This window comes from Oncorhynchus keta, chromosome 1 (genome assembly GCF_023373465.1).
Source record: "Oncorhynchus keta strain PuntledgeMale-10-30-2019 chromosome 1, Oket_V2, whole genome shotgun sequence".
NCBI lineage: Eukaryota > Metazoa > Chordata > Actinopteri > Salmoniformes > Salmonidae > Oncorhynchus > Oncorhynchus keta.
In genome coordinates, this window is record NC_068421.1 from 69,832,195 (window position 1) to 69,859,261 (window position 27,067).

General features: G+C 45.6%; 1 protein-coding gene and 1 long non-coding RNA gene across 6 annotated transcripts in view; both read left to right on the forward strand.

Annotated features, from left to right (window-relative positions):
- LOC118392104 (ubiquitin carboxyl-terminal hydrolase 24-like) overlaps window positions 1-27,067 on the forward strand; it is a 37,497-nt gene that overhangs the window by 6,598 nt on the left and 3,832 nt on the right. The window contains exons 2-52 of one of the 4 annotated variants that reach the window (XM_052459388.1): window positions 775-943; window positions 1,084-1,151; window positions 2,249-2,392; window positions 2,507-2,629; window positions 2,709-2,744; window positions 2,849-2,914; window positions 3,202-3,267; window positions 3,359-3,433; window positions 3,650-3,808; window positions 3,932-4,046; window positions 4,591-4,802; window positions 4,899-5,156; window positions 5,277-5,375; window positions 7,800-7,907; window positions 12,328-12,480; window positions 12,641-12,772; window positions 12,855-12,966; window positions 13,762-13,838; window positions 14,010-14,150; window positions 14,300-14,353; window positions 14,472-14,654; window positions 14,821-15,030; window positions 15,136-15,309; window positions 15,401-15,486; window positions 15,592-15,700; window positions 15,823-15,978; window positions 16,080-16,273; window positions 16,567-16,789; window positions 19,274-19,436; window positions 19,566-19,727; window positions 19,812-19,882; window positions 19,946-20,106; window positions 20,365-20,426; window positions 20,528-20,719; window positions 20,838-21,097; window positions 22,038-22,283; window positions 22,386-22,484; window positions 23,194-23,276; window positions 23,356-23,497; window positions 23,582-23,910; window positions 24,035-24,156; window positions 24,673-24,814; window positions 24,889-25,039; window positions 25,231-25,326; window positions 25,441-25,658; window positions 25,788-25,995; window positions 26,079-26,168; window positions 26,317-26,419; window positions 26,510-26,628; window positions 26,714-26,827; window positions 26,925-26,990. In XM_052459388.1, coding sequence (XP_052315348.1) covers window positions 775-943; window positions 1,084-1,151; window positions 2,249-2,392; window positions 2,507-2,629; window positions 2,709-2,744; window positions 2,849-2,914; window positions 3,202-3,267; window positions 3,359-3,433; window positions 3,650-3,808; window positions 3,932-4,046; window positions 4,591-4,802; window positions 4,899-5,156; window positions 5,277-5,375; window positions 7,800-7,907; window positions 12,328-12,480; window positions 12,641-12,772; window positions 12,855-12,966; window positions 13,762-13,838; window positions 14,010-14,150; window positions 14,300-14,353; window positions 14,472-14,654; window positions 14,821-15,030; window positions 15,136-15,309; window positions 15,401-15,486; window positions 15,592-15,700; window positions 15,823-15,978; window positions 16,080-16,273; window positions 16,567-16,789; window positions 19,274-19,436; window positions 19,566-19,727; window positions 19,812-19,882; window positions 19,946-20,106; window positions 20,365-20,426; window positions 20,528-20,719; window positions 20,838-21,097; window positions 22,038-22,283; window positions 22,386-22,484; window positions 23,194-23,276; window positions 23,356-23,497; window positions 23,582-23,910; window positions 24,035-24,156; window positions 24,673-24,814; window positions 24,889-25,039; window positions 25,231-25,326; window positions 25,441-25,658; window positions 25,788-25,995; window positions 26,079-26,168; window positions 26,317-26,419; window positions 26,510-26,628; window positions 26,714-26,827; window positions 26,925-26,990 — 7,101 coding nt within the window. The remainder of the gene's footprint in view (window positions 1-774; window positions 944-1,083; window positions 1,152-2,248; window positions 2,393-2,506; window positions 2,630-2,708; window positions 2,745-2,848; window positions 2,915-3,201; window positions 3,268-3,358; window positions 3,434-3,649; window positions 3,809-3,931; window positions 4,047-4,590; window positions 4,803-4,898; window positions 5,157-5,276; window positions 5,376-7,799; window positions 7,908-12,327; window positions 12,481-12,640; window positions 12,773-12,854; window positions 12,967-13,761; window positions 13,839-14,009; window positions 14,151-14,299; window positions 14,354-14,471; window positions 14,655-14,820; window positions 15,031-15,135; window positions 15,310-15,400; window positions 15,487-15,591; window positions 15,701-15,822; window positions 15,979-16,079; window positions 16,274-16,566; window positions 16,790-19,273; window positions 19,437-19,565; window positions 19,728-19,811; window positions 19,883-19,945; window positions 20,107-20,364; window positions 20,427-20,527; window positions 20,720-20,837; window positions 21,098-22,037; window positions 22,284-22,385; window positions 22,485-23,193; window positions 23,277-23,355; window positions 23,498-23,581; window positions 23,911-24,034; window positions 24,157-24,672; window positions 24,815-24,888; window positions 25,040-25,230; window positions 25,327-25,440; window positions 25,659-25,787; window positions 25,996-26,078; window positions 26,169-26,316; window positions 26,420-26,509; window positions 26,629-26,713; window positions 26,828-26,924; window positions 26,991-27,067) is intronic. The other 3 variants (XM_052459392.1, XM_052459398.1, XM_052459400.1) reach the window with 3 other exon arrangements.
- On the forward strand, window positions 21,166-22,023 carry LOC127906728 (uncharacterized). 2 transcript variants are annotated; one of them, XR_008062626.1, is made up of 3 exons: window positions 21,166-21,446; window positions 21,501-21,725; window positions 21,779-22,023. It is a non-coding gene; the product is annotated as an uncharacterized LOC127906728 (long non-coding RNA). The 2 variants fall into 2 exon arrangements; XR_008062628.1 differs by having other exon boundaries at window positions 21,501-21,698.

The window sequence follows — 27,067 nt, forward strand, 5'->3', positions numbered from 1 at the left end:
GTGCAACACACACACACACACACACACACACACACACACACACACATATATAAAAACACACACACACAGAAAGACACACACACCGGAAAGACACAGACACCACACCCTGTCCCCCTGAGAGAAGCCCAGAGCTCCAGTCCTCCCCTTCTCCTCATGCAGGAAAAACAACACTAGTCCTGTTATCATTACTGTGTTAATATGCCTAATGCTGACAGGAAACAGTGCTAACTGTCTATTGGATCAGCAGCAGCTAGTTACTACCTGGAGCTGTTTTTCTATCTATTAACCCAGATTAGTTTATTTCTAGACTAAAACATCATTCTATGGAGATTCTCCTATAAACATGCTTAGTGATCCTGGAGTTGACTCAGTCTGGGAAACTGGCCACTTTTTAAGCCACAGTTATTCTGTAAGTGGTAGGTCAACAGTTGTCCATACTGTCTTATCCTCAGAGGTATCTGATTGGACTGTGCTGTTCGGAGGTTTCTGATTGGTAGGTGCTTCCCAACCGTGGAATGTTTGCCTGTTGACCTTTGCGTCTTAGAGAAAAGCTCATCTCCATGACTCCCTCCATCCAGACTTTAACGCTCCACTTCTTTCTATGAAGGAGGAGCGCTGAAACCTGACGCTTCTCTCTCTTTCCTTCCATCCATCATATATTGGTATGCATTACTGAATGGGCAGAACACACACACACCCTCCTCTCCATCATCCTGTTGACACTGTCATAAAGCATCAGAAGTACAGTAGAACTAAAAAGTGTTTGTGTTTCAGAGGAATAATGATGAGAATGGGAACTGTTCTGGGGGCAGTATGGAGTTCCCCACCACTAACCTGTATGAACTGGAGAGCAGAGTGTTCACTGACCACTGGTCCATCCCCTACAAGAGAGAGGAGTCACTGGGCAAATGTCTGGTCGCAGCCACCTGCTTAGCCAAACACGGTAAGAGAGAGTGATTGTGTGGGTTTTGTGTCATGTTGTCCCTGTTGAAGGCTTTTCACACCTTATTATTTTGCACCCAGTTGTCAAACAATAACTACAGTCTCTCTCGTTTTCTCCTCCGCTCACTTTCTGTCTCTCAGGTCTGGCAGATGCAGATGAGAACTGTAAGCGGTTTATGGACCGGTGTATGCACGAGGCCTTTAAGAAGGTGAGTCGTGTGTGTGCATGCACAAGGCCTTTAAGAAGGTGAGTCGTGTGTGTGTGTGTGTGCATGCACAAGGCCTTTAAGAAGGTGAGTCGTGTGTATGTATGCACGAGGCCTTTAAGAAGGTGAGTCGTGTGTGTGTGTGTGTGTGTGTGTGCATGCACGAGGCCTTTAAGAAGGTGAGTCGTGTGTGTGCATGCACAAGGCCTTTAAGAAGGTGAGTCGTGTGTGTGCATGCACGAGGCCTTTAAGAAGGTGAGTCGTGTGTGTGCATGCACGAGGCCTTTAAGAAGGTGAGTCGTGTGTGTGCATGCACGAGGCCTTTAAGAAGGTGAGTCGTGTGTGTGCATGCACGAGGCCTTTAAGAAAGTGAGTCGTGTGTGTGCATGCACGAGGCCTTTAAGAAGGTGAGTCGTGTGTGTGCATGCACGAGGCCTTTAAGAAAGTGAGTTGTGTGTGTGCATGCACGAGGCCTTTAAGAAGGTGAGTCGTGTGTATGTATGCACGAGGCCTTTAAGGTGAGTCGTGTGTATGTATGCACGAGGCCTTTAAGGTGAGTCGTGTGTGTGCATGCACGAGGCCTTTAAGAAGGTGAGTCGTGTGTGTGCATGCACGAGGCCTTTAAGAAGGTGAGTTGTGTGTGTGCATGCACGAGGCCTTTAAGAAGGTGAGTCGTGTGTGTGCATGCACGAGGCCTTTAAGAAGGTGAGTCGTGTGTGTGCATGCACGAGGCCTTTAAGAAGGTGAGTCGTGTGTGTGCATGCACGAGGCCTTTAAGAAGGTGAGTCGTGTGTGTGCATGCACGAGGCCTTTAAGAAGGTGAGTCGTGTGTGCATGCACGAAGCCTTTAAGAAGGTGAGTCGTGTGTGTGCATGCACGAGGCCTTTAAGAAGGTGAGTCGTGTGTGTGCATGCATGAACCTTTAAGAAGATGAGGTGTGTGTGTGTGTATAAACATAACACTTATGAGTGAGCGCTGTATAACCTGTTTATAACACCAGTTTCAAGAAAGGAATACTTTTTTTACAGGACTGTTTAGTGTAATTTTGCCGCTTTCACTAACTCTACTTCCTCCTGCCCTCGCTCTCTCCCTTCTTGTAGCTCCTGACCAGTAGTGCTGTCCATAAGTGGGGGACAGAGATCCATGAGGGGATCTATAACATGTTGATGTTACTGGTGGAACTGGTGGCTGAGAGGGTCAAACAGGAACCCATACCCGTTGGGCTAATGGGAGTACTGGCTATGGTGGGTATACAAACACCTGTTACTAACACCTGTTACATATAGTACACACATGCTACTCCATCACATCACACCACCCTTACAAAGGATAACCTCTCTCTCTGTCTTTTTGTGTAGGCCTTTAACCCAGACAATGAGTACCACTTTAAGAACCGTATGAAGGCGTGTCAGAGGAACTGGAGCGAGGTGTTTGGAGAGGAAGCCATGTTCGCTGTTTCGCCTAGCAACAACTACCAGAAGGTGAGGTCACATGGTTGTTGCTCTAGGACAAAAACATGACTGACTGATCACCTATGTATGTATGCCTTTGTTTCTACAGGAGCCTCATGGCTGGCTGGTAGACTTGGTCAATCTGGTAAGCCCCACCTACACACACACACACACACACACACCACACATATTGGTGATAGTTCAGTGTTGTTGCTGTATTTAGTGATGTGACTGTGTTTCTCTCTCTAGTTTGGAGAGATGGGAGGGTTCACTGCTATCCAGGCTAAACTCAATACAGAGGAGATAGAGATTGGGGTGAGGACACACACACACACAGTCCTGAAGCCTCGCTCAGATAAATGCTCCGTTGTGTGCCTACTCTTAGGCCTCCTTGTGTGAATTGCTCCTTTTGAGGATCCTAACCGGAACCACACACACATTTGATCCTTCTCACAGCCCAGATGATCTCCACCATTAGCATGTTAATCTCTCTCTGGCACTGGAGAATGCAGCTGCCTAAGCCCCCCACCCCCTCGCCCGTGGGAGACGACCACTCTGGTTTTTGAAAGTATGTGTGTATGTAACTATGTGTGTCTCTGCAGTGTGTGTCTGCTCTGGTCCAGCCTCTAGCTGTGTGTGCAGAATACCTCAACTCCAGCCTTGTGCAGGTAACATCTTTTCCTCCAACATGCGTCAAACGTTACATCCTCAGCATTGTTGATTAGTTAATGAGGCAAATAATGACGTTTGTGTTTGTAGCCCATGTTGGATCCTGTTATCCATAAGATGATCACCTACGTTCAGAACCTGGAGGAGAAAGATCTCAAAGACAAGGTAGCACAATACCCCCTGCTCTATATACCCACAATGCCCTGTTCTACATACCCTGGAAAGCTCCCGGAAACTTTAGACATTTAAGTGTCCAACGTCCAAAATCGTTCATTATGCGCTTCCATGTCTGAAGCAACTCTTTGTTTCCCAAGACAGAGTTTCCTATGAACGCAGTGTAAGGTGATGGCTCATCATTTATATTCCCCTCACCTCCTGTAGAGGCTGGTGAGCATCCCAGAGCTGCTGTCGGCCATCAAGCTGCTGTGTATGAGGTTCCAGACTGCCCTGGTAACTGTTGTGGACGACCTACGCCTGGACACTCTGCTACGCATGTTGAAGACTCCTCACTTTTCCACCAAAATGAACTCCCTCAAAGAGGTGAGAGGTCAGGGGTTACAGTGTCAAGAGTTAGAGGTCAAACCGCTCTCCTTATTATTATGTTACTCTGCATGTGGACGTTTCTTGTTATATAAACTGTATAAAATGTGTTTGTGTGTCTAGGTAACTAAGCTGATCGAGGAGAGTACTGTGTCTAAGACGGTGAAGAATGCCATTGACACAGACAGACTGCTGGACTGGCTGGTGGAAAACTCTGTCCTCTCAATAGCACTGGAGGGTAAAGACGATGTTAATGTTAACAATGGAACAACATATTATTACTATTTATGTTATTCTATTATCTTGACTATTGATTCCAGGTAACATAGACCAGTAATATAACTGTGGAGTGTGTATTCCAGGTAACATAGACCAGTAATATAACTGTGGAGTGTGTATTCCAGGTAACATAGACCAGTAATATAACTGTGGAGTGTGTATTCCAGGTAACATAGACCAGTAATATAACTGTGGAGTGTGTATTCCAGGTAACATAGACCAGTAATATAACTGTGGAGTGTGTATTCCAGGTAACATAGACCAGTAATATAACTGTGGAGTGTGTATTCCAGGTAACATAGACCAGTAATATAACTGTGGAGTGTGTATTCCAGGTAACATAGACCAGTAATATAACTGTGGAGTGTGTATTCCAGGTAACATAGACCAGTAATATAACTGTGGAGTGTGTATTCCAGGTAACATAGACCAGTAATATAACTGTGGAGTGTGTATTCCAGTTAACATAGACCAGTAATATAACTGTGGAGTGTGTATTCCAGGTAACATAGACCAGGCCCAGTATTGTGATCGAATAAAAGGCATCATTGAGTTGCTGGGCAGTAAACTGTCTCTGGACGAGCTCTCCAAGATCTGGATGATACAGGCAGGACAGTCGTCCACGGTGATTGAGAACATCCACACCATCATGGCTGCTGCTGCCGTCAAGTTTAACTTCGAGCAGCTCAGCCACCTGTTTGTCCTTATACAGAAGGTCTGTATGTGTGCTTAGGAACGTTTCTGTGGGACAGTAAATTGTGTGTGTTTGTATGTGTTAGTAATGATTGGGTGTAACGTGTGTGTGTTCCAGAGCTGGGAGGTAGAGAGTGACCGTGTGAGGCAGAAGCTGCTCAGTCTGATTGGGAGGATCGGTAGAGAGGCCCGCTCTGAGGCCACCACAGGGAAGGTGCTGGAGGTGCTGTGGGAGTTAGCCCACCTGCCAACCCTGCCCACCTCCCTGGTACAGCAGGCATCTGAGGAACACCTGGCCATCCTCACTGACGCGTACGCTGTGAAGGAGACTGTCAAACGCTGCTACATCATCAAATGTATAGAGGACATCAAGAAGGTGAGAAACACACACGGTTTCTCTCAAGGTTGAAGCGCTATGTCACTCACAGCTTTCGAGTTCAAGTCTAATATCAATTGAACACACACACAACCTGAATAAGCCAGTTTATGTTTATAGACTCAGACTGAGGAGGAGGGTAAAACCAGCGACATTCAGACCTCATTTCTTACTGGCTCCTGGGGCAAGAAGAAAGCCAAAGAAAACTCATTGGCCAAAGTAAGAGAAGCCCCTCTCCTTAAAACTCTAATGACCAATCAGTATTCACCTACAATCTTCTCACTGCTCACACCAACCAATCCTGGAGGAGGGCTGGATGGGGGTGGGTTGATTTGTAACTGAATGATTGCTGTATTGTTGATTTTTAAAGAGCTGTTCCAGTACTACAGTGGGTGTCTAATTCTCTATGGGTTGGGCCAGTCTTCATTGAGGTTGTAAGGGGTATGTGTGTGAGTCAAGGTGTGAGGGGTGAGTTATTGGATAAGTGATGTGCATGTATAGTAGGAATGTAACGACTCACCGAAACACAAATGTTTTAAGATCTGAGTGCATCAGTCCATAGAACCTCAAACCGATCCAAGTGTACCTTGCATCAGTCAGAAAATCCATTCAGACATTATGAATAGCTGGTCCATGTTTTGCTCAAATAACGTTCTTTCTACCTTCCGAAAATATGTGGACACCTGCTCGTTGAACATCTCATTGCAAAATCATGGGCATTAATGTTGTTTCACATTGTCCAGTCGTTGTTTTCCTTTACCCCTTAGTCACACACACACAGTTCATTCCCTTGTTCTCAAGCTTGTCAGTTCCTCTGTCACATCATGCTTACCAGGCAGGGTGTGCATGAACGCAGCATCACAGAACACAACAAACTGGACAACAGCAGCCTGTGGGGGGAGGACTGAGAAAGACAATGTCCCTGTACTATTAGACACCTTGCTTTATCCTCCTCCTCTCCTTCCTTCATCTGCTCTATATTACAGCAGTCACAAAGGAGAGGAGGAAGGAATGCCTTTGTTTTATTCATATTGGAATGTGTTTAGTGAAGCCTGCAGAGAAGTTCTGGCCCGACAGCACATCTAGTTGATTCTAAAGTCAATACGTCATGAGTTCTAGCAGACAGTCTTCACCTTGGGGTAGCATTTGCATCAGAAAAAGGCTATTCAATGTTTGCCATTGTGATGGTTTCAAGGGTTATAGTATTATATGTGTGTGCACGTGCCTGGCTGTGTGAAGATGCAGTATGTTTGTGCACGTGTGGACATGTCTCCATGTCTTTCAGTGTGCAGAGACTTGTATTTGTTTTGTGTGTGTCAAGTGTTGGTAAACTCTGACTCAGTCCTTCCTCAGCTTTAAGGACATTGATTTCCCCTGTTAATCATCTCTAGCTTCTGAGTTCATTCTCACCCACAGAAAAACTATTCTGACATGCTGGAACACTCCTATACTACATGACCAATAGTATGTGGACGAATAGTATGCTCGTCGAACATCTCATTCCAAAATCATGGGCATTACTATGGAGTTGGTCCCCCCTTTGCTGCTATAATAACCTCCACTCTTCTGGGAGACTTTCCACTAGATGTTGGAACATTGTTGCGGGGACTTACTTCCATTCAGCCACGAGCGTTACTGAGGTCGGGCACTGATGTTGTGCGATTAGGCCTGACTCTCAGTCGGCGGTCCAATTAATCCCAAAGGTGTTCGATAGGGTTGAGGTCAGGGCTATGTGCAAACCCATCAAGTTCTTCCACACCGATCTCGACAACCCATTTCTGTATGGACCTCGCTTTGTGCACGGGGGAATTGTCATGCTGAAACAGGAAATGGCCTTCCACAAACTGTTGCCACAAAGTTGGAAACACAGAATTGTCTAGAATGTCATCGTATGCTTTAGCTTTAAGATTTTCCTTCACTGGAACTAAGGGGCCTGAACCATGAAAAACAGCCCCAGACCATTATTCCTCCTCCACCCAACTTTACAATTGGGACTATGCATTGGAGCAGGTTGTGTTCTCCAGCTCCAGTCCAATGGTGGCGAGCATTACACCACGCCAGCTGACGCTTGGGATTGCACATGGTGATCTTAGGCTTGTGTGTGGCTGCTTGACCATGGAAACCCATTTTCATGAAGCTCCTGACTGACAGTGCTTCCAGAGGTAGTTTGGAACTCGGTGGTGAGTGTTGCAACCGAGGACAGACAATTTTTACTCGCTTCAGTATTCGGCGGTCCCGTTCTGTGAGCTTATGTGGCATACCACTTCGTAGCTGAGCCGTTGTTGCTCCTAAACATTTCTACTTCACAATAACAGCATGTACAGTTGACTGGGGCCGCAAGGCAGACATTTGACGAACTGACTCGTTGGGAAGGTGGCATCCTATGACCGTGACACGTTGAAATTCACTGAGCACTTCAGTATGGGCCATTCTACAATATTTGTCTATGGAGATTGCATGGCTGTGTACTCGATTTTATACACCTGTCAGCAATGGGTGTGGCTGAAATAGCCGAATGCACTAATTTAAAGGGGTGTCCATGTAGTAGTGGGGTAGTAGATGCCCGGGGGGGGGGGTGCTGACAGTGGGGGGGGTGCTGACGGTGCTACTCATCTAGTGTCTAACCTGTGTGGGTGCATGTAGTCTTCTCAACAGGGCAGTCCCCAGGCGGTCTGGGTGGTTCCAGCTCTGCGGCAGCTCCATGAGATCACACGCTCCTTCATCAAACAGACTTACCAGAAACAGGACAAGGTACACACTCACACACACATTACCCCTCACCCCCTGTCTCGCAAGAGAGCACTTGTCCAAGATGTCAGCAGTCGACGGCATTAAAAAAAACCTGAATACAGCACATTAACGTAATGCATTTAAAACTAACAGACAAGAGCCGGACCGATATGTGATTTTTGTATTTCGATTTGTTTTTTGTTTTTATGGAAATTTTCACAGATAACTGATATATATCTGAAATAAAAAATAGTCTATATGGATTGTGCTTAAAGCAGCCCTACAAAGATACTCAAAGTTGATTTCTTACATTAATTTTCTTTCCTCAAATGTAAGGCCCACAGAATTTAGGAGCACTGAGAAAGATGAGATGTTTATTTATGGACAAATTGTGTATTACTCTAGTAAAAATTGGATAAACTGCACGGATTCCAGCTAAAGATTTGATTTGGCTCTGAAGAATGTGCTGCCTCATACTAGCCAGCTGGAAAACAACAACATGGGACACATTTTCAATGTATTAGTACTTCGCTATGTTTTCTTCGATTGTAGGGCTTTAGCCACTAAATTCTGGTAGTTTTCACTTTAAGGAAAAACCTCAATCACAAAATGACCCGCTGGCACAGCGCTGCCTCTCGCACCAGGTGTTGCCTTAGTGCAATCTGGAATCTGTGGGACGTTCCCTACAAAGGGTTACGCTAAGGTTTGGGTTAGGGTCCCAAGGATTCTGGATAGCACTAACCCTCCGTGAACGGCGTCAACTACTCTCTCGCACAGCTAGTTAGCTAGCTAGCACACGTCATGGAAATGGGGGTGATGATTGGCGAAACGTGAATTTGGACCAGTCCCTATCAAGTGGCAATGAACCCATACATCAAAACGTAGCTACGAAGTTCTACTTTATTTCCTGTAAAGGTATTTTTTTCTGTGCCTCTGAAAACATTTGAATGACAGTGGTTGAGGAATAACCTTCGCAATGAGAAAATATAACACCCCAGATTTCACTGGATTCACTAAAGGGCTGTAACCGCATTTACTTTACATTTGGGCAAAGCATCAATTGTTGTTTCATGACACTATACGTTACAGTATATGGCCGTGTGCATTTTTGGCACTTTACTTCGCACTCACCAAAGAAACAGTAGTTAGTTCACTCTCCTCCCGGGTTGCCAGGTATAGTTAAAATTTCTAACCCAATGACTACTCAAAACCTGCCCACAAAGTCTGAAAACGAACCCAAAAAAATCCTGCTTTTTCCTGCAGCAAGAGAGGAGTTTGCCACATTTGGCCAATAAACCCTGTTTCCATAAGGTTGACGTAATGACGTAAGAAGCAAAATTCAGTTTTCCATCAAAATAATAATTGTCAGCTAACGTGACTAATAATGGAATTTGAATATGCCGCAAGAGAGAAGATAATTTGCCCTTATTAAACTCGCCAGATGTTTTCCATCAATGGATGTTGATTTAACTTGTTTGACTGCTATGATTAAGCAATAAGGCCCGAGGGGGTGTGGTATATGAACAATATACCACGGCTAAGGGCTGCTCTCAAGCACGACGCACCACAAAGTGCTAGTACACAGCCCTTAGCCGTGGTATATTGGCCATAACCACAAACCCCCAAGGTGCCTTATTGCTATTATAAACTGGTTACCAATGTAATTAGAGGGGTACAAATAAACGTTTTGTCATACCCATGGTATACGGTCTGATATACCATGGCTTTCAGCCAATCAGCATTCGGGGCTCGAACCACCCAGTTTATACTTGTAAAAAAATCCCTTATGTGCATGTCCATAACAATAGATACATCCAACCGGAGAGTTTGAGGGATGAACGTTTGACAGAGGATCTCAAAATCTCTGTTCAAAAAAACATTTTTCAAAATAATATTTGGCTATTTTCTGACAATTGTGCTGTTATTATGGGCGAGATGTTAAGACTACAAACCGTTATAAATGGCCTATTTGCAAGATTGACTTGTGATTTCAATAGGCATAGGCCTACTAAAATCAGGGTTCATGATTGTAATTCAAATTGGTTTAGTTATGCTAATTGCAGGTAGCCTATAGCCCCTGATAGCCTACATTAGCTTAGGCAAGATGTAAGATGAACGATTTAGCAGCTTGCTTCGTTCATATTGACAGACTAATGTATTTAACATGAATAGTGAGGTGATTTTGAGGTAAGAAGTGCTTCTGTTGCCCAATAGCCTGCTGGAGGAGGCTACTGAGGATGGGGTCTTCAATCACTGAATCGTATATTAATAATATGAATATGAGCTGAAAAGACTTGTCAACCGCCATTGTTTTTAAAAATATACATATATTTTTTAATGTTTACCTGTAGCCTAATCTGATTTACCTTCAATCTAATGCATTGTAACAACAGCTGATCTGCAGTTGTGATAGAATTGTGACCCATGATCACAATTGATAACTTCCAATTTCATTAACTAAACATGGCAATTAATAATTGCATAATAACACAAGGCTACAACAACAATAAGTTAAAGGCTATTTATTGAGTCAGTTTGCCAGCTCCAGGTGGGCTACACAAAGTGGCACATTGGTTTGCAACGACTCCAGTGCTGTCGTCATTTCAACATAGCCTCCCGAGTTGTGCAGCGGTCTAAGGCACTGCATCTCAGTGCTAGAGGCATCGCTACAGACCCTGGTTCGATTCCAGGCTGTATCACAACCGGCTGTGATTGGGAGTCCCATAGGGCGGCGCACAATTGGCCCAGCGTTGTCCAGGTTACGGTTTGGCAGGGGTAAGCCGTCATTGTAAATAAGAATTTGTTCTTAACTGACTTGCCTAGTTAAGTCAAAATAATAAAATAAAACATGGCATAGAAATGAATGTATCAGATTTATCACTCTCCACATTCAATGTCAGTTTCATTGTGTAGCACTCGAGACCCAAGAACAGAGCATGCATAAAACCCTTCACTTGATATGGCTTTCCATAAGCAAAGTCGACATTAGAGTGCAGTTTAAACCACTTCCGATCAAATGTATCTAATGTGCTGTAGAAGTATGAATGCCCTGACTTCTGCAGAGGCCGTATCACTGTAGATGCTGCAGGGCCAATGCAGACGTCGGATTGACCATGGAGCACCTTTAAGAAACAGTAGTTAGTTCACAATAGTTCACTCTCCTCCCGGGTTGCCAGGTATTCAAAACCTGCCCACAAAGCCTGAAAACTAGCCCAAAATGTTTTTCCCTGCTTTTTCCTGCAGCAAGAGAAGAGTTTGCCACATTTGGCCAATAAACCCTGTTTCCATAAGGTTGACAGAATGACGTAAGAAGCAAAATTCAGTTTTCCATCAAAATAATAATAATTGTCAGCTAACGTGACTAAAGTAGTTTTCCTGTGCGTTGTCGCCTTATTTCAGTTCTAGCACATTAAGATGTTTTATATAAAAAGGGTTGGGAATATGTGTCTCCATAATGACAATCTACCTACAACTGGTAAAAAGTTGCCATGACATGCGAGCGTGCTGCTCATGTGACTTCTGCCTGCTGCGGCGCTCAGTCTCAACATACCCACACACCTCCGCCCCCTCCCCACCACTAACACACTCAGCAACAGGCTGCCTTACGACCTGATAGTGAGCAGCAGCAGGTCACAGTGAAATATTTATTTTTAAGAAAAATGCATTTTCATCCATTTTCACCCACAACATCGTTTTGAAAGTAACCCAATTTGTAGTAAAACCGCAGGCATGGCAACCCTGCTCTCCTCTGACTGGTGTAGTTGAGTTGGCCCATTGGTAGTGTCCCGTCTTAAAGGTGCTCCATGGTCAATCTGACGTCTGCATTGGCCCTGCAGCATTTACAGTGATACGGCTCCTGCAGAAGTCAGGGCATTCATACTTCTTGCGCTTCACGGAGCAGTGCAGAGCTGTTGTGGAGGAAGTTGTTAAGGAAGTGGAAGTGATTTTCTGTTTATTGAAGACCTCCCACCTTCAACTACCATCAACCAATCATGTCAATGCGGAGCCATACGGAGCCCTCCACATTGTTACAAAACTTGAGGCACATGGCAAAGGGGTATGGAGCTGGATTTGGCCTCCGTATGTCTCCAGAAGCTCCGTAGTTGTGTCGCACACTCCATACAAAGCCTCCGACCACATTTCAGGATCAAGCATAAATTGGCGTTTAGTGTAGCGTGCCAAGGCAATATAGGCTTTTGGCTATTTAAAGAGCGACATCTTCAGTACAAATAATGAAATGCACAAAATGTCAACTTCTATGAAGAACAGTTTTTTCTCCACATCTTATATCGGTCCTTTTCAATGGATTAAACGCTGATGCAAATACATCGGTAAAAGGCTAATATCGGCCGACAGTATCGGTCAACTGATAAATCGGTCGGGCTCTATTGCAGACATCCAAAGCCACAGACACATCTTCATAGCACATGTGCTCCCCCAGCAGAGCATCATCCAGGACTTGAAGAAGAACTTTGAGATCGTCAAGCTGATTACAGGATCTCTGGTGGTCTGCCATCGACTAGCGGTGTCTGCAGCTGGGAACAACGGACTCACCGGACACACACTAGTGGACGGACGATACACCTACCAGGAGGTACAGTTCTGTCTGTCTCTCTCCTGTCTGTCTGTCTGATTTGCTTTGGTAGAAGTTTATGTGGTTGAGATGCTGGATGATGGATTGAGGATTTTGATGTCTGTGAGATAAACACATGAAGTCCTTGCTGGTTCCTGACTCACTCTCCCTCCCCCTCCAGTATCTAGATGGCCACCTGAGGTTCCTGGCCTTCTTCCTCCAGGAGGCCAGCCTCTACCTGGTCTGGAACAGAGCCAAAGAACTATGGGACTGCCTGGTCTCTGGACCCGAAGTCTGCGAGCTGGACAGAGAGGTACACACACGTGTTACATACTCTATATTACATAGTCTACTCCATCTATATTTATACACTAACTTTAACTGTGTGTGTGTAGATGTGTTTTGAGTGGTTCACTAAGGGCCAGCATGATCTGGAGAGTGATGTTCAGCAGCAGCTCTTCAAAGAGAAGATCCTCAAACTGGAGCCCTACGAGATTACTATGAATGGTGAAACACACATAATCACACACACTGACACTGACTCAACTCCAGCCACTTTAATAATGGGAATTTATGGGAAATGATGTAAATATATCACTAGCCACTTTAAACAATGCTACCTTATATAATGTTACTTACCCTACATTATTCATCTCATATGCATACGTATATACTGTACTCTATATCATCGACTGCATCCTTATGTAATACATGTATCACTAGCCACTTTAACTATGCCACTTTGTTTACATACTCATCTCATATGTATATACTGCACTCAATACCATCTACTGTATCTTGCCTATGCTGCTCTGTACCATCACTCATTCATATATCTTTATGTACATATTCTTTATCCCCTTACACTGTGTATAAGACAGTAGTTTTAGAATTGTTAGTTAGATTACTTGTTGGTTATTACTGCATTGTCGGAACTAGAAGCACAAGCATTTCGCTACACTCGCATTAACATCTGCTAACCATGTGTATGTGACAAATAAAATTTGATTTGATTTGACTTTTGATATATTATTTTGTTAGCATTTTTGATGGCCCACTCTTTTAATATTATATACAGTGCCTTCGGAAAGTATTGAGACCCCTTGACCTCTTCCACATTTTGGTATGTTACAGCCTTATTCTAAAATATCGGGTATTGTGTGTAGATTGAAGAGAAAAATATATATAATTTAATCAATTTTAGAATAAGGCTAACGTAACAAAATGTCTGATTACTTTCCGAATGCACTGTAGTGCTTACATAGTGGCTTTAACCAGTGTTTTTGATTTGGGATATTTCAGGCTTTAATCTGTTTAAGACCTTCTTTGAGAATGTCAACTTGTGTGACCATCGCTTGAAACGCCAGGGGACTCAACTGGTGAGTCATTCCACACTAGGGTTTCCAATGGAGAAGATATAACTAGTAACCTGTTAACTATAAGATTTTTTGTTACTTTCAAGGATTTTATGAAATGTTATCACATGACTACATGTAGTGGCATCATGTGTGGGACTTGAAAACCCTAACCCTGTTTGTGTGTGTGTGTAGTGTGTGGAGCGGCTAGACCTGGCTGGGATGGACTTTATCTGGCGTATCGCCATGGAAACGCCTGATGAGGAGATCGCTAACGAGGCCATACAGCTAATCATCACATACAGCTACACCAACCTCAACCCCAAAATGAAGAAGGTGTGTGCGTGTGCGTGTGTGCGTGTGTGTGTGTGTGTGTGTGTGTGTGTGTGTGTGTGTGTGTGTGTGTGTGTGTGTGGGGTGTGTGTGTCGGGGTTTATGTGTAGCAGGACTACAGTCTCTGGTATTCACTCTTTGTGTCTGTGTAGGATTCTGTGTCTTTACACAAGAAGTTCATTGCTGATTGTTACAAACGACTGGAGGTGAGTTCTTCATTCATCACTATCAGATGGAATGTGTTCAACTTCTTATACAAGATAATTACATACTATGCTAATAAAGCTTACTGACTTGATGAAATGAAGTCTCCTTGCATCTCAGGCAGCCAGTTCAGCTCTAGGAGGGCCCACGTTGACACATGCTGTTACCAGGGCAACCAAGATGCTGACCGCCACCACCATGCCGACTGTAGCCACGTCTGTCCAATCACCTTCCAGGTCCACCAAGCTGGTGATCATTGAGAGGCTGCTGCTATTGGCTGAGCGTTATGTCATCACTATTGAGGTAATCCCCTCTCTGGCTCTGACATCAAACTGACCAAGCAATTTCAACTGGTTTTCACCCTCAACATATTCACCTGTAGTTACAAACTATTTGCATTTGATTGATGAGAAGGGGGGTGAAAGAACGAGATGGACACATGAAAAGATGACTCTGTTTCTATGTGTAGGACCTGTACTCTGTGCCTCGTACCATTCTACCTCACGGAGCGTCGTTCAACGGCCACCCTGTCTCTCTACATGTCACCTATGAGTCCACCAAAGACACCTTCACCCTGGAGGCCCACAGTAACGAGACTATAGGCAGCATCCGCTGGAAGATTGCTGAGCATCTCAACTGTCCAGTCGACAACGTTCAGATCTTTGCCAACGACAGCGTGGTGAGTGTATTATTTGTGTCTCTGTAAGCCAAAAGATGTGTGTGTGTGTGTGTGACTGTGTATCATATGTGTGTGTTTTGTGTAACTCTCTCTCTCTGTCTGTAGTTGACTATGAACCGGGACCAGAAGCTGCTGTCCCAGCTGGGTTTCAGTGATGAGCAGTCTCTGACAGTGAAGAGCTCTGGCACAGGGACGCCCTCTGGTGGCAGCTCAGAGTCCTCTGTCTCCGCTTCCTCCTCCAGCTCCGCTGTCTTCAACTCAGCTTATGCTATGGAACAGGTACACCACACACATGCGCGCCCATGTATATACAAACACATTGAGTTCATGTTTGAGTTGGATTATGTGCTAACGGTATATGTTTGTGTAGGAGAAGTCCCTTCCAGGTGTTGTCATGGCATTGGTGTGTAATGTGTTTGAGATGCTCTACCAGCTGGCTAACCTGGACGAACCACGGTGAGTTACTCACGCAGATACTTCAAGGATCGATTTGATTTGAGGATCTGGACCTGACTCCCGAATGGTCAAAAATGTATAACGTTCTGTGTGTGTGTATTCCAGGATAACTCTGCGTGTACGTAAGCTGCTGCTGCTGATCCCAACAGACCCAGAGGTTCAAGACGCTCTAGATAACTTTGTTCCCAAAGAGTCCAGTGTCTGGAGTCACCAGGTACATATTATTTATATATATATATATATATATGCGCTGTGCTTAAGTTGAAATTATGATGAGGAGAGTTCAACTGCTCTGACCTGAGCCAGTGTGATAACGTGTGTGTGTGTCTCCTGTAGAAGACATTGTTCACCTTGGGTCAGGGGTCAGGCTCTCGGTCTCCGTCTCTGGGTTCGAAGCAACAGCACCAGCCCAGTGCTGCCTCCATCTTGGAATCACTCTTCAGATCCTCTGCTCCTGGGATGTCCACCTTCAGAGTCCTCTACAACCTGGAGGTGCACACACACACACACACACACACACACAATACTCACATTTGTGCATGGACACACTTCACACATTTCTTCCTTTGAAATCTCTCTTTCTCTCTCATTAGGTGTTGAGTTCTAAGTTGATGCCGACCTCAGATGATGAGATGGCTAAGACCAGTGTCAAGTCTTTCTGTGAGAACTTCCTGAAAGCTGGAGGTCTCAGTTTGGTGGTGAACGTGATGCAGCGGGACTCTATTCCCTCCGAGGTGGACTATGAGACCAGACAGGGAGTCTACTCCATCTGTCTACAACTGGCCAGGTACACACACACACAGCACATGTGTTTTTCTAGCCTTGTGCTAGAGCTAACATTTATTTCCATTCAAAATCCTATTTTCCCTAACATTAACCCCTAACTCCTAAACTTAACCCCTAAGCCTAAAATAGCTTTTGCCCTCATGGGGACATGGGAAATGAGGGAGAGGTTTTCCTTGTTTTGCTATCCTTGTGGGGACTTCTGGGGATTTCTGTGATCCACGAGGACAGCAATACAAGACCACACATCCACCTTGTTAGAGGTTGAATGTGATTGGATCTTCCTTTTCCCTGCAGGTTCTTATTGGTTGGCCAAAGTATGCCGTCGTTGCTGGATGATGATGTCATCCGAGAGGGTGACACTCTATCTAGTCGGCCATTCCGTAACGCAGGGCGACCAGGGAGACAGCTATCGCTGTGTGGAACGCCTGAGAAGAGCTCCTATAGACAGATGTCTCTGTCTGAACGCTCCTCCATCAGAGTAGAGGAGATCATCCCTGCTGCACGCGTAGCTATACAGGTACACACACACCTCTAATGTATACCTAACACACACCTAATACATGCACACACACCTCTAATGCATACCTAACACACACCTCTAATGCATACCTAACACACACCTAATACACACCTCTAATGCATACCTAACACACACCTAATACACACCTCTAATGCATACCTAACACACACCTAATACATGCATACCTAACACACACCTCTAATGCATACCTAACACACACCTCTAATGCATACCTAACACACACCTAATACATGCACACACACCTCTAATGTATACCTAACACACACCTAATACATGCACACACACCTCTAATGTATACCTAACACACACCTAATACATGCACACACACCTCTAATGCATACCTAACACACACCTAATACATGCACACACACCTCTAATGCATACCTAATACACACCTCTAATGTATACCTAACACACACCTAATACATGCACACACACCTCTAATGCATACCTAACACACACCTAATACATGCACACACACCTCTAATGCATACCTAATACACACCTCTAATGTATACCTAACACACACCTAATACATGCACACACACCTCTAATGCATACCTAACACACACCTAATACATGCACACACACCTCTAATGTATACCTAACACACACCTCATAATGTATACCTAACACACACCTAATAATGCATACCTAATACACACACACACCTCTAATGTATACCTAACACACACCTAATACATGCACACACACCTCTAATGCATACCTAATGTATACACACACCTAATACATGCACACACACCTCTAATGCATACCTACATACACACCTCTAATGCATACCTAACACACACCTAATACATGCACACACACCTCTAATGCATACCTAACACACACCTAATACATGCACACACACCTCTAATGCATACCTAACACACACCTAATACATACACACACACTAATGCATACCTAATACTAATGCATACCTAACTAATACACACACCTCTAATGCATACCTAACACACACCTAATACATGCACACACACCTCTAATGCATACCTAACACACACCTAATACATGCACACACACCTCTAATGCATACCTAACACACACCTAATACATGCACACACACCTCTAATGCATACCTAACACACACCTCTAATGTATACCTAACACACACCTAATACATGCACACACACCTCTAATGCATACCTAACACACACCTCTAATGCATACCTAACACACACCTCTAATGTATACCTAACACACACCTAATACATGCACACACACCTCTAATGTATACCTAACACACACCTAATACATGCACACACACCTCTAATGTATACCTAACACACACCTAATACATGCACACACACACACACCTCTAATGCATACCTAACACACACCTAATGCATACACACACACCTCTAATGCATACCTAACACACACCTAATGCATACACACACACCTAATGCATACCTAACACACAATGCATACACACACACTAATGCACACCTAATACATACACACACACACACACACACACACACACCTCTAATGCATACCTAACACACACCTAATACACACACACACACACACACACACACACACACACACACACACACACACACACACACACACACACACACACCTCTAATGCATACCTAACACACACCTAATACACACACACACCTCTAATGCTTACCTAACACACCTAAAACACGCACACACCTCTAATGCATACCTAACACACCTAAAACACACACACACTCTAATGCATACCTCACACACACACACACACACACACACACACACACACACACACACTTCTAATGCATACCTAACACACACCTAATACATACATACATACATACACACACACACACACACACACACACCTCTAATGCATACCTAATACATACACACACACACACACACACACACACACACACACACATACCTACACACACACACCTCTAATGTATACCTAACACACACCTAATGCATACCTAACACACACCTAATACACACCTCTAATGCATACCTAACACACACCTAATACACACCTCTAATGCATACCTAACACACACACACACCTCTAATGCATACCTAGCACACTCCTAATACACACACACTCCTCTAATGCATACCTAACACACACCAAATGCATACCTAACACACGCATACACCTCTAATGCATACCTAATACACACACACACCTCTAATGCATACCTAATACACACACACACCTCTAATGCATACCTAACACACACCTCTAATGCATACCTAACACAACGCATACACCTATAATGCATACCTAATACACACACACACCTCTAATGCATTCCTAATACACCCCTAATACACACACCTCTAATGCATTCCTAATACACACCTAATACACACACCTACAATGCCACCTTACACGCACACACACACCTACCTCTAATGCATACCTAATAATCACACATGCACACCTCTAACCCTGTCTCTCCTCTGTAGACGATGGAGGTGGGGGACTTCACCTCAACGGTGGCGTGTTTCATGCGTCTAACCTGGGCGGCAGCCGCCGGCCGATTGGATCTCGTCGGCAGTCCTCAGCCAATCAGACCTGAACACAGCTCACTCCTCCCCCTCGTGGTCCGCAGCCGTGTCAGCAGCACTGGTGAGACACACGCACACACACACAAGAAACTGATGGATAATAATGGCACCGACAGCCTGAATTATCAGCCTGTTTCTCTGGTGTTCTGATTGTTTTGCCTTCTACTGATGTCTGTCTCTCTTTCTACAGGAAGTAACTGCAGCTCCAGCAGTGAGGGCGAGGCGCCGCCCACAGCGTTGCATGCTGGGATATGTGTGAAGCAGCAGAGTGTTTCTATTAAAGACTGCATCATTGCTAGAGAGGCCCTGTCTCTACTGGTCACCTGCCTACAGCTACGGACACAGCAGCTAGGTAACACGTGTTACACACACACACACACACACACACACACTATCTTGTGAAGACCGAATGCTAACAGTGTCTGTCTCTATCCAGGGTCATTCTACAACCTCCCCTGTGTCAGCGACTTCATCATCGACATCCTGCTGGGATCAGCCAGTGGAGAGGTAGCTAGGGTGTGTGGGGGGGGGGTGTGAGTGTGTGTCTTATAACCCGTGTCTCTATGTCAGATCCGGCACGTGGCGTGTGACCAGCTGTACACTCTGAGCCAATCAGACACGTCTGCGTTCCCTGAGATCATCAAGCCCAACGTGTTCCTGCTGCGAGTCGTCCTCACCTCTCAGCTGCCCCTCTGGAGCCCCACGTCTGTCATGAGGGGAGTCAACCAGAGGTACACACACACATGTTGTTGTTGTCGTTGCTGCTGGGAGGCAGTAGAAAGTTAATTTGCCGCCATCTGCTGTCAAACATATCTGTGACGAATGATAGATTGACTAAATTGAAAATATAATTGGAAGCTAATATGTAGCGTCATACAGCTATAGTTGGTTCTAAATGTATTTGGATGTATAGCGCCAGGGCCCATTTTGTTCAGTGTGTGCCTGTCTATCTGTGTATCTGAGTGTATAATATTGTTCTATCTGTCCAGGTTGCTGTCTCAGTGTACTGAATACTTTGAACTGCGATGTCAACTACTGGATGACCTGACCAGTGAGTTTACACACACGCGCACGCACACACACACACACGCACCAACAGTTTTCCAACACTGTCATTGACCCATGAGGAATGTTCCTGTCCCCCTCCCGCAGGTTCAGAGATGGAGGTGTTGTCAGTGAGTGCGGCAGCCATGTTGGAAGATGAGATCAGCTGGTTGGATAACTTTGAGCCCAGCTGGAGCTCTGAGATGGAGACTAGCGAGGCTGACAACATCCTGCAGGCTGGACACCTCCGCCTCATCAAAACACTACTGTCACTCTGTGGCACCGATAAGGAACACCTGGGTGAGAACACACATAAGCATTTTTTGAGCTTTTGATCGGGAGGTCGTACGGCCATCTGGAGCTCGTAGACGGTGTGTGTTCTGATGTCTGTCTGTCTGTGTTTGTTCGCTCTCCGCAGGTCCTTCTCTGATCCAGCAGCTGTTGGATGACTTCCTGTTCCGAGCGTCCCGCATCATCCTGAACACATCTGACCCCGCCTCTAGCTCCCCCCCCAGCCACGACTTCCACCCTAAGTGCAGCACGGCCAGCAGCAGATTGGCAGCCTACGAGGTGCTGGTGATGCTAGCAGACAGCTCTGTGGCCAACCTACAGCTCATCACCAGAGAACTGCTGTCCATGCACCACCAGTCAGACTCCTCGCTCAGTAAGGAGTTTGACGTGAGTCTACCACACATGCTTGAAACACACACACAACAAAGAAACAGAGGTGAATGGAGAATTGCGTGATAGAACTGAGGTGTTACAGGTGCGTGATAGAACTGAGGTGTTACAGGTGCGTGATAGAACTGAGGTGTTACAGGTGCGTGATAGAACTGAGGTGTTACAGGTGCGTGATAGAACTGAGGTGTTACAGGTGCGTGATAGAACTGAGGTGTTACAGGTGCGTGATAGAACTGAGGTGTTACAGGTGCGTGATAGAACTGAGGTGTTACAGGTGCGTGATAGAACTGAGGTGTTACAGGTGCGTGATAGAACTGAGGTGTTACAGGTGCGTGATAGAACTGAGGTGTTACAGGTGCGTGATAGAACTGAGGTGTTACAGGTGGGTGATAGAACTGAGGTGTTACAGGTGCGTGATAGAACTGAGGTGTTACAGGTGCGTGATAGAACTGAGGTGTTACAGGTGCGTGATAGAACTGAGGTGTTACAGGTGCGTGATAGAACTGAGGTGTTACAGGTGCGTGATAGAACTGAGGTGTTACAGGTGCGTGATAGAACTGAGGTGTTACAGGTGCGTGATAGAACTGAGGTGTTACAGGTGCGTGATAGAACTGAGGTGTTACAGGTGCGTGATAGAACTGAAGTGTTACAGGTGCGTGATAGAACTGAGGTGTTCAGGTGCGTGATAGAACTGAGGTGTTACAGGTGCGTGATAGAACTGAGGTGTTACAGGTGCGTGATAGAACTGAGGTGTTACAGGTGCGTGATAGAACTGAGGTGTTACAGGTGCGTGATAGAACTGAGGTGTTACAGGTGCGTGATAGAACTGAGGTGTTACAGGTGCGTGACGATATAAGAAAGGCTAATAGGTCTTCTTGATATACAGTCTACCTTCAACGTGTCTCTCTCTTCTGTTCCCTCCGTGCCCCTCCCCCAGTTCCTCCCGCCGGTGGACAGTCGCTCTGTGTCGGGGTTCGTAGGGTTAAAGAACGGTGGAGCCACCTGCTATATGAATGCTGTGTTCCAGCAGCTGTACATGCAGCCTGGCCTGGCTGAGGCCTTTCTGTCTATAGAGGACGACACGGAGCAGCCAGACGAGAGTGTTTTCTGTCAGGTCCAGTCTCTGTTCGGACACCTGATGGAGAGCAAGCTGCAGTACTACGTCCCTGAGAACTTCTGGAAGGTATCTAAACATGCACACACACTACACATACACATACACTGCACATTCCCAACTGACTACCCACGTTTCGGTCAGAAATAACAGGTGTATGTGTTTCTGTAGATCTTTAAGATGTGGAATAAGGAGCTGTATGTACGAGAGCAGCAGGATGCCTATGAGTTCTTCACTTCACTGGTGGACCAGTTGGACGAGCACCTCAAGGTAACACACAATAACAAAAGGCACTTGTCTTGTCCCACTAAGGCACTTGTCTTGTCCCACTAAGGCACTTGTCTTGTCCCACTAAGGCACTTGTCTTGTCCCACTAAGGCACTTGTCTTGTCCCACTAAGGCACTTGTCTTGTCCCACTAAGGCACTTGTCTTGTCCCACTAAGGCACTTGTCTTGTCCCACTAAGGCACTTGTCTTGTCCCACTAAGGCACTTGTCTTGTCCCACTAAGGCACTTGTCTTGTCCCACTAAGGCACTTGTCTTGTCCCACTAAGGCACTTGTCTTGTCCCACTAAGGCACTTGTCTTGTCCCACTAAGGCACTTGTCTTGTCCCACTAAGGCACTTGTCTTGTCCCACTAAGGCACTTGTCTTGTCCCACTAAGGCACTTGTCTTGTCCCACTAAGGCACTTGTCTTGTCCCACTAAGGCACTTGTCTTGTCCCACTAAGGCACTTGTCTTGTCCCACTAAGGCACTTGTCTTGTCCCACTAAGGCACTTGTCTTTGCTGATAAATACTTTGTGGGGGAAAAATGGACTTGATACGATTGTGATGTGTTGTCTCACTTAGCCAGTTTATGACTAAAATGTCAAATGTAATGTAACACACACTCTCCATCAACTTAACACGTGTGTACTACAATGTAACACAACACACACCTTTATAATGCTAGAGATGTTGGGTCTGTCTTGTTTTCAGAAAATCGGCCGTGAGCAGATCTTCAAGAATACTTTCCAGGGAATCTTCTCTGATCAGAAGATCTGCAAAGACTGCCCTCACCGGTGAGCACACACACACACTCAAACAAAGGCAGCTATCACGTATAAACTCCTAACTATAACCTGTGATCTCTGATCATAGGTATGAGCGAGAGGAGACGTTTATGGCGCTGAACCTGGGTGTGACCTCCTGTCAGAGTCTGGAGATCTCATTGGACCAGTTTGTCAGGGGGGAGGTGCTAGAAGGAACCAACGCCTACTACTGCGAAAAGTGCAAGGAGAAGGTGTGTGTATAAAGAGGGTGTTTATTAAGTCGCTGTCCAGTGTTTTTGTGTACATTTGTTAACGCGGTGTGCGCATCTCTCCAGCGTACCACAGTGAAGCGGACCTGCATAAAGTCCCTGCCCAGTGTTCTCTGTATCCATCTGATGCGCTTCGGCTTCGACTGGGAGAGCGGACGCTCCATCAAATACGACGAGCAGATCAGGTTTCCCTGGGTGCTGAACATGGAGCCCTACACAGTGTCTGGCATGGCTCGTCAGGATGGGGGAGCGGAGGGGGGAGATTGCCGGGGCGAGGCAGGGGGCTCACCCAGGAAGAAGGTGACCATCTCAGAGAACTACGAACTGGTGGGAGTTGTAGTCCACAGTGGACAGGCACATGCTGGACACTACTACTCCTTCATCAAGGACAGACGGTAAGAGACACACACACACATGTATATCTCACGTTTAAGACAAGTACTTGTACTTTTAACACAAATTATCAACTTATCATCCTGTCCTCTCCTTCTCTGCTCTCCCTCCCTCTACTGTCCTCAGCAGTGCTAGGGGAAGGTGGTATAAGTTTAATGACAACGTGGTCGAGGAGTTTGATATGAATGACGAGACTCTGGAGTACGAGTGCTTTGGAGGAGAGTACCGGCCTAAAGTCTACGACCAGTGTAAGTCCTATTTAACAGGTAGACCAAGTAGTGGATGTCAACAAAACATTCTCCGCAGCAAAAGTTGTGATGTCCCTCGGGTAGTGTCCTTGGTCCCCCTCTCATCCAGGTCCTTCTGTACATTAGTGGTAATATGTAACTTTTTTGGCTACCTGACCAAATTCACATAGAAATGGGAGTTATAGATAAATCATTCCACTTGAAAGCAAGTCTAAAAAGTGGTATCTGTTCTATGTGCAGTATTCCTATGCTTCCCTTAAGTTTTGTTTTTGTGTCTTTTACTTTCGGTTTTGTACACCAGCTGGAACAAGAATATTTTTCACAGGGGTTTAGATGGTACAATGATTCTCTACACTATACTAGCTTATTTTGTAACATAAACTGAAATTTGGCAAACTATTAGTGTTAGCAACCAGTAAATGGCGGAGCACTTTCTGCGTAGTGCTTTAATGACATGAAAGATCAAACATCCCATTCTAGGTGTGTGTGTTGGTCTGTATCTGTGTGTGTGTGTAGCTAACCCCTACCCTGACGTGCGGCGGCGGTATTGGAACGCCTACATGTTGTTCTACCAGAGGATCAGTGACCAGAACTCTCCTGTTCTCCCTAAGAAGAGCAGAGTCAGTGCCATGAGGCAAGAGGCAGAAGACCTCACACTGTGAGTCTCACACACACACAGTCTAAAATATACACCCACACAACTCGCACTTTAACCCTCTCTCTCCCATGTAGTTCGGCACCCTCTAGCCCAGATGTCAGTCCCCAGTCGTCCCCTCGGCCCCCCAGGGCCAACAATGACCGTCTCTCTGTCCTGACCCGCCTCGTACGGAAGGGAGAGAAGAAAGGACTGTTTGTGGAGAAGATGCCTGCTAGGATCTACCAGGTAAATACACTGGTTCTGTAGACCACGTTTTTTAAAATCAATAACCTTACTTGAGACCAGAAGACTTTAATAGCACACTGTGTTCATGCTTAGGCTTTGGCTAAGAAAGCTAACAGACTCTTGTGGTACACAGACAAACATCTTTCTCTCTCTATCTATCTCTGTCTTTCTGTCTTTGTGTGTGTGTGTAGATGGTGAGAGATGAGAACCTGAAGTTTATGAAGAACAGAGATGTGTACAACAGCGACTACTTCAACTTCACTCTGTCACTGGCCTCCGTCAACGCGGTATGGGTTTGTGACTGTTTGTGTGTGTAGGATAAACAGAGACGTGGCAGCATAATTCAAGGTTGTGCCTGTCTCTCCAAACTGTTCTTATAAGCAATGTGTGTTGGATTGCAGACAAAGCTGAAGCACCCAGCCTACCAGGCCATGGCCAGGGAGAGTCTCCAGTTGGCGGTCCACTTCCTGTTCCACACCTACCTCCACACCAAGAAGAAGCTGCGGGTGGACACAGAGGAATGGATGGCTACGGTGGAGGTGCTGCTGTCTAAAAGCAGTGAAGCCTGTCACTGGATGGCTCAGTACCTGGTGGGACCTGAGGGACGAGAGATCACCAAGTCAGTACAACTATAATACTACTACACTCCACACGGAACCACTGCAGTACTAACATAATACTACTGCTTATAGTACTTACATTACTACTCATCAATCCAACTGATCTTTTCTTTCTCTCCTCCCCCCAGGGTGTGTCTGTTGGAGTGTGGGGTGAGGGAGGTGAGGGTCGTAGTGGCAGCCATCTTAGAGAAAACCTTAGAGAGTGCTCTCCACTTCGCTGACTCTGGATTGGACAGCCTGACCGATGCGCTCCTCTCCCTATTGGACAAAGACGTTCCTGAGAACGTCAAACACTGCAACCAATACTTCAGCCTCTTCAGCAACTTTGCTCAGAGGGTAACACACACAAGCACCATGTGAACACATTACATGCACACATAGACAGATCCACTCTGATATCCAGTATCTCTTTCTCCCAGGGCTCTGGTCCGTGCCAGTTGTTGTTGAAACACTCAGCGTATCGCAGGATGCTCATCTTCCTCCTCGGACCCAACAGACAGAACAACCAGGTACACACACACACACACTCAATTCCTGCTCATCTGCAGACAAATGAATATGACAGGATGTTGTTGTTGATGGTTCTGGAAGCTCATCACCTTTTTCTTACTCCCTCTATCTTGCGTCCTCTATCTCTCTTTCGTTCTCTCGCTCTAGAATCGGAGGTGGAGTCCAGCCCAGGCCAGAGAGTTCCTGCACCTGCACTCCACTCTGGCCCTGATGACTCTCCACTCAGACCTCAACACACAGCACACACATGGTAACACACACAAACACACATTACTACAGTTAGGATGCTTCCATAATACGCTGATGTGTGTAACCTGGTGTGATTGTGTGTGTTTCTCAGATCAAGGTGTCTGTAAGCTGAATGTGAGCAGTGTCCCTGCCTCCTCCACCCTCCTCCAGCTCGACGCTGACATCATGGCCTCGCTCTTCACCCACGAGGGACAGCCTTACCTGCTGGAGGTAACATACACAGTCTCATGCACACACACACATTGACACATCTATATGGAAGAGGTTGTATTTGTAACTTTTTCCGTGTGTGTAGGTGATGTTTGCGGTGCGGGAGTTGTCCGGCCCTCTGACTGTGCTGATAGAGATGGTGACATACTGCTCCTTCTGTAATGAACCCTTCTCCCTGGGAGTACTACAGCTGCTCAAGGTAAGAACTACAACTCCCAGCACTAAACAAATCCATTATCACAGATAACTAAAAATCCCAGCACAAAACGCATCCAATACCATTCATGTGTGTGTAGACTCAGTTGGAGACCGCTCCGCCCCATGAGCTGAAGAACGTGTTCCAGCTACTGCAGGAGCTGCTGGTGAGTGACAGCTGGCAATCAAACCTTTCTGCGTATCCTTGGAAACACAGTGAATAATGCCAGCTCCAGACTGCATG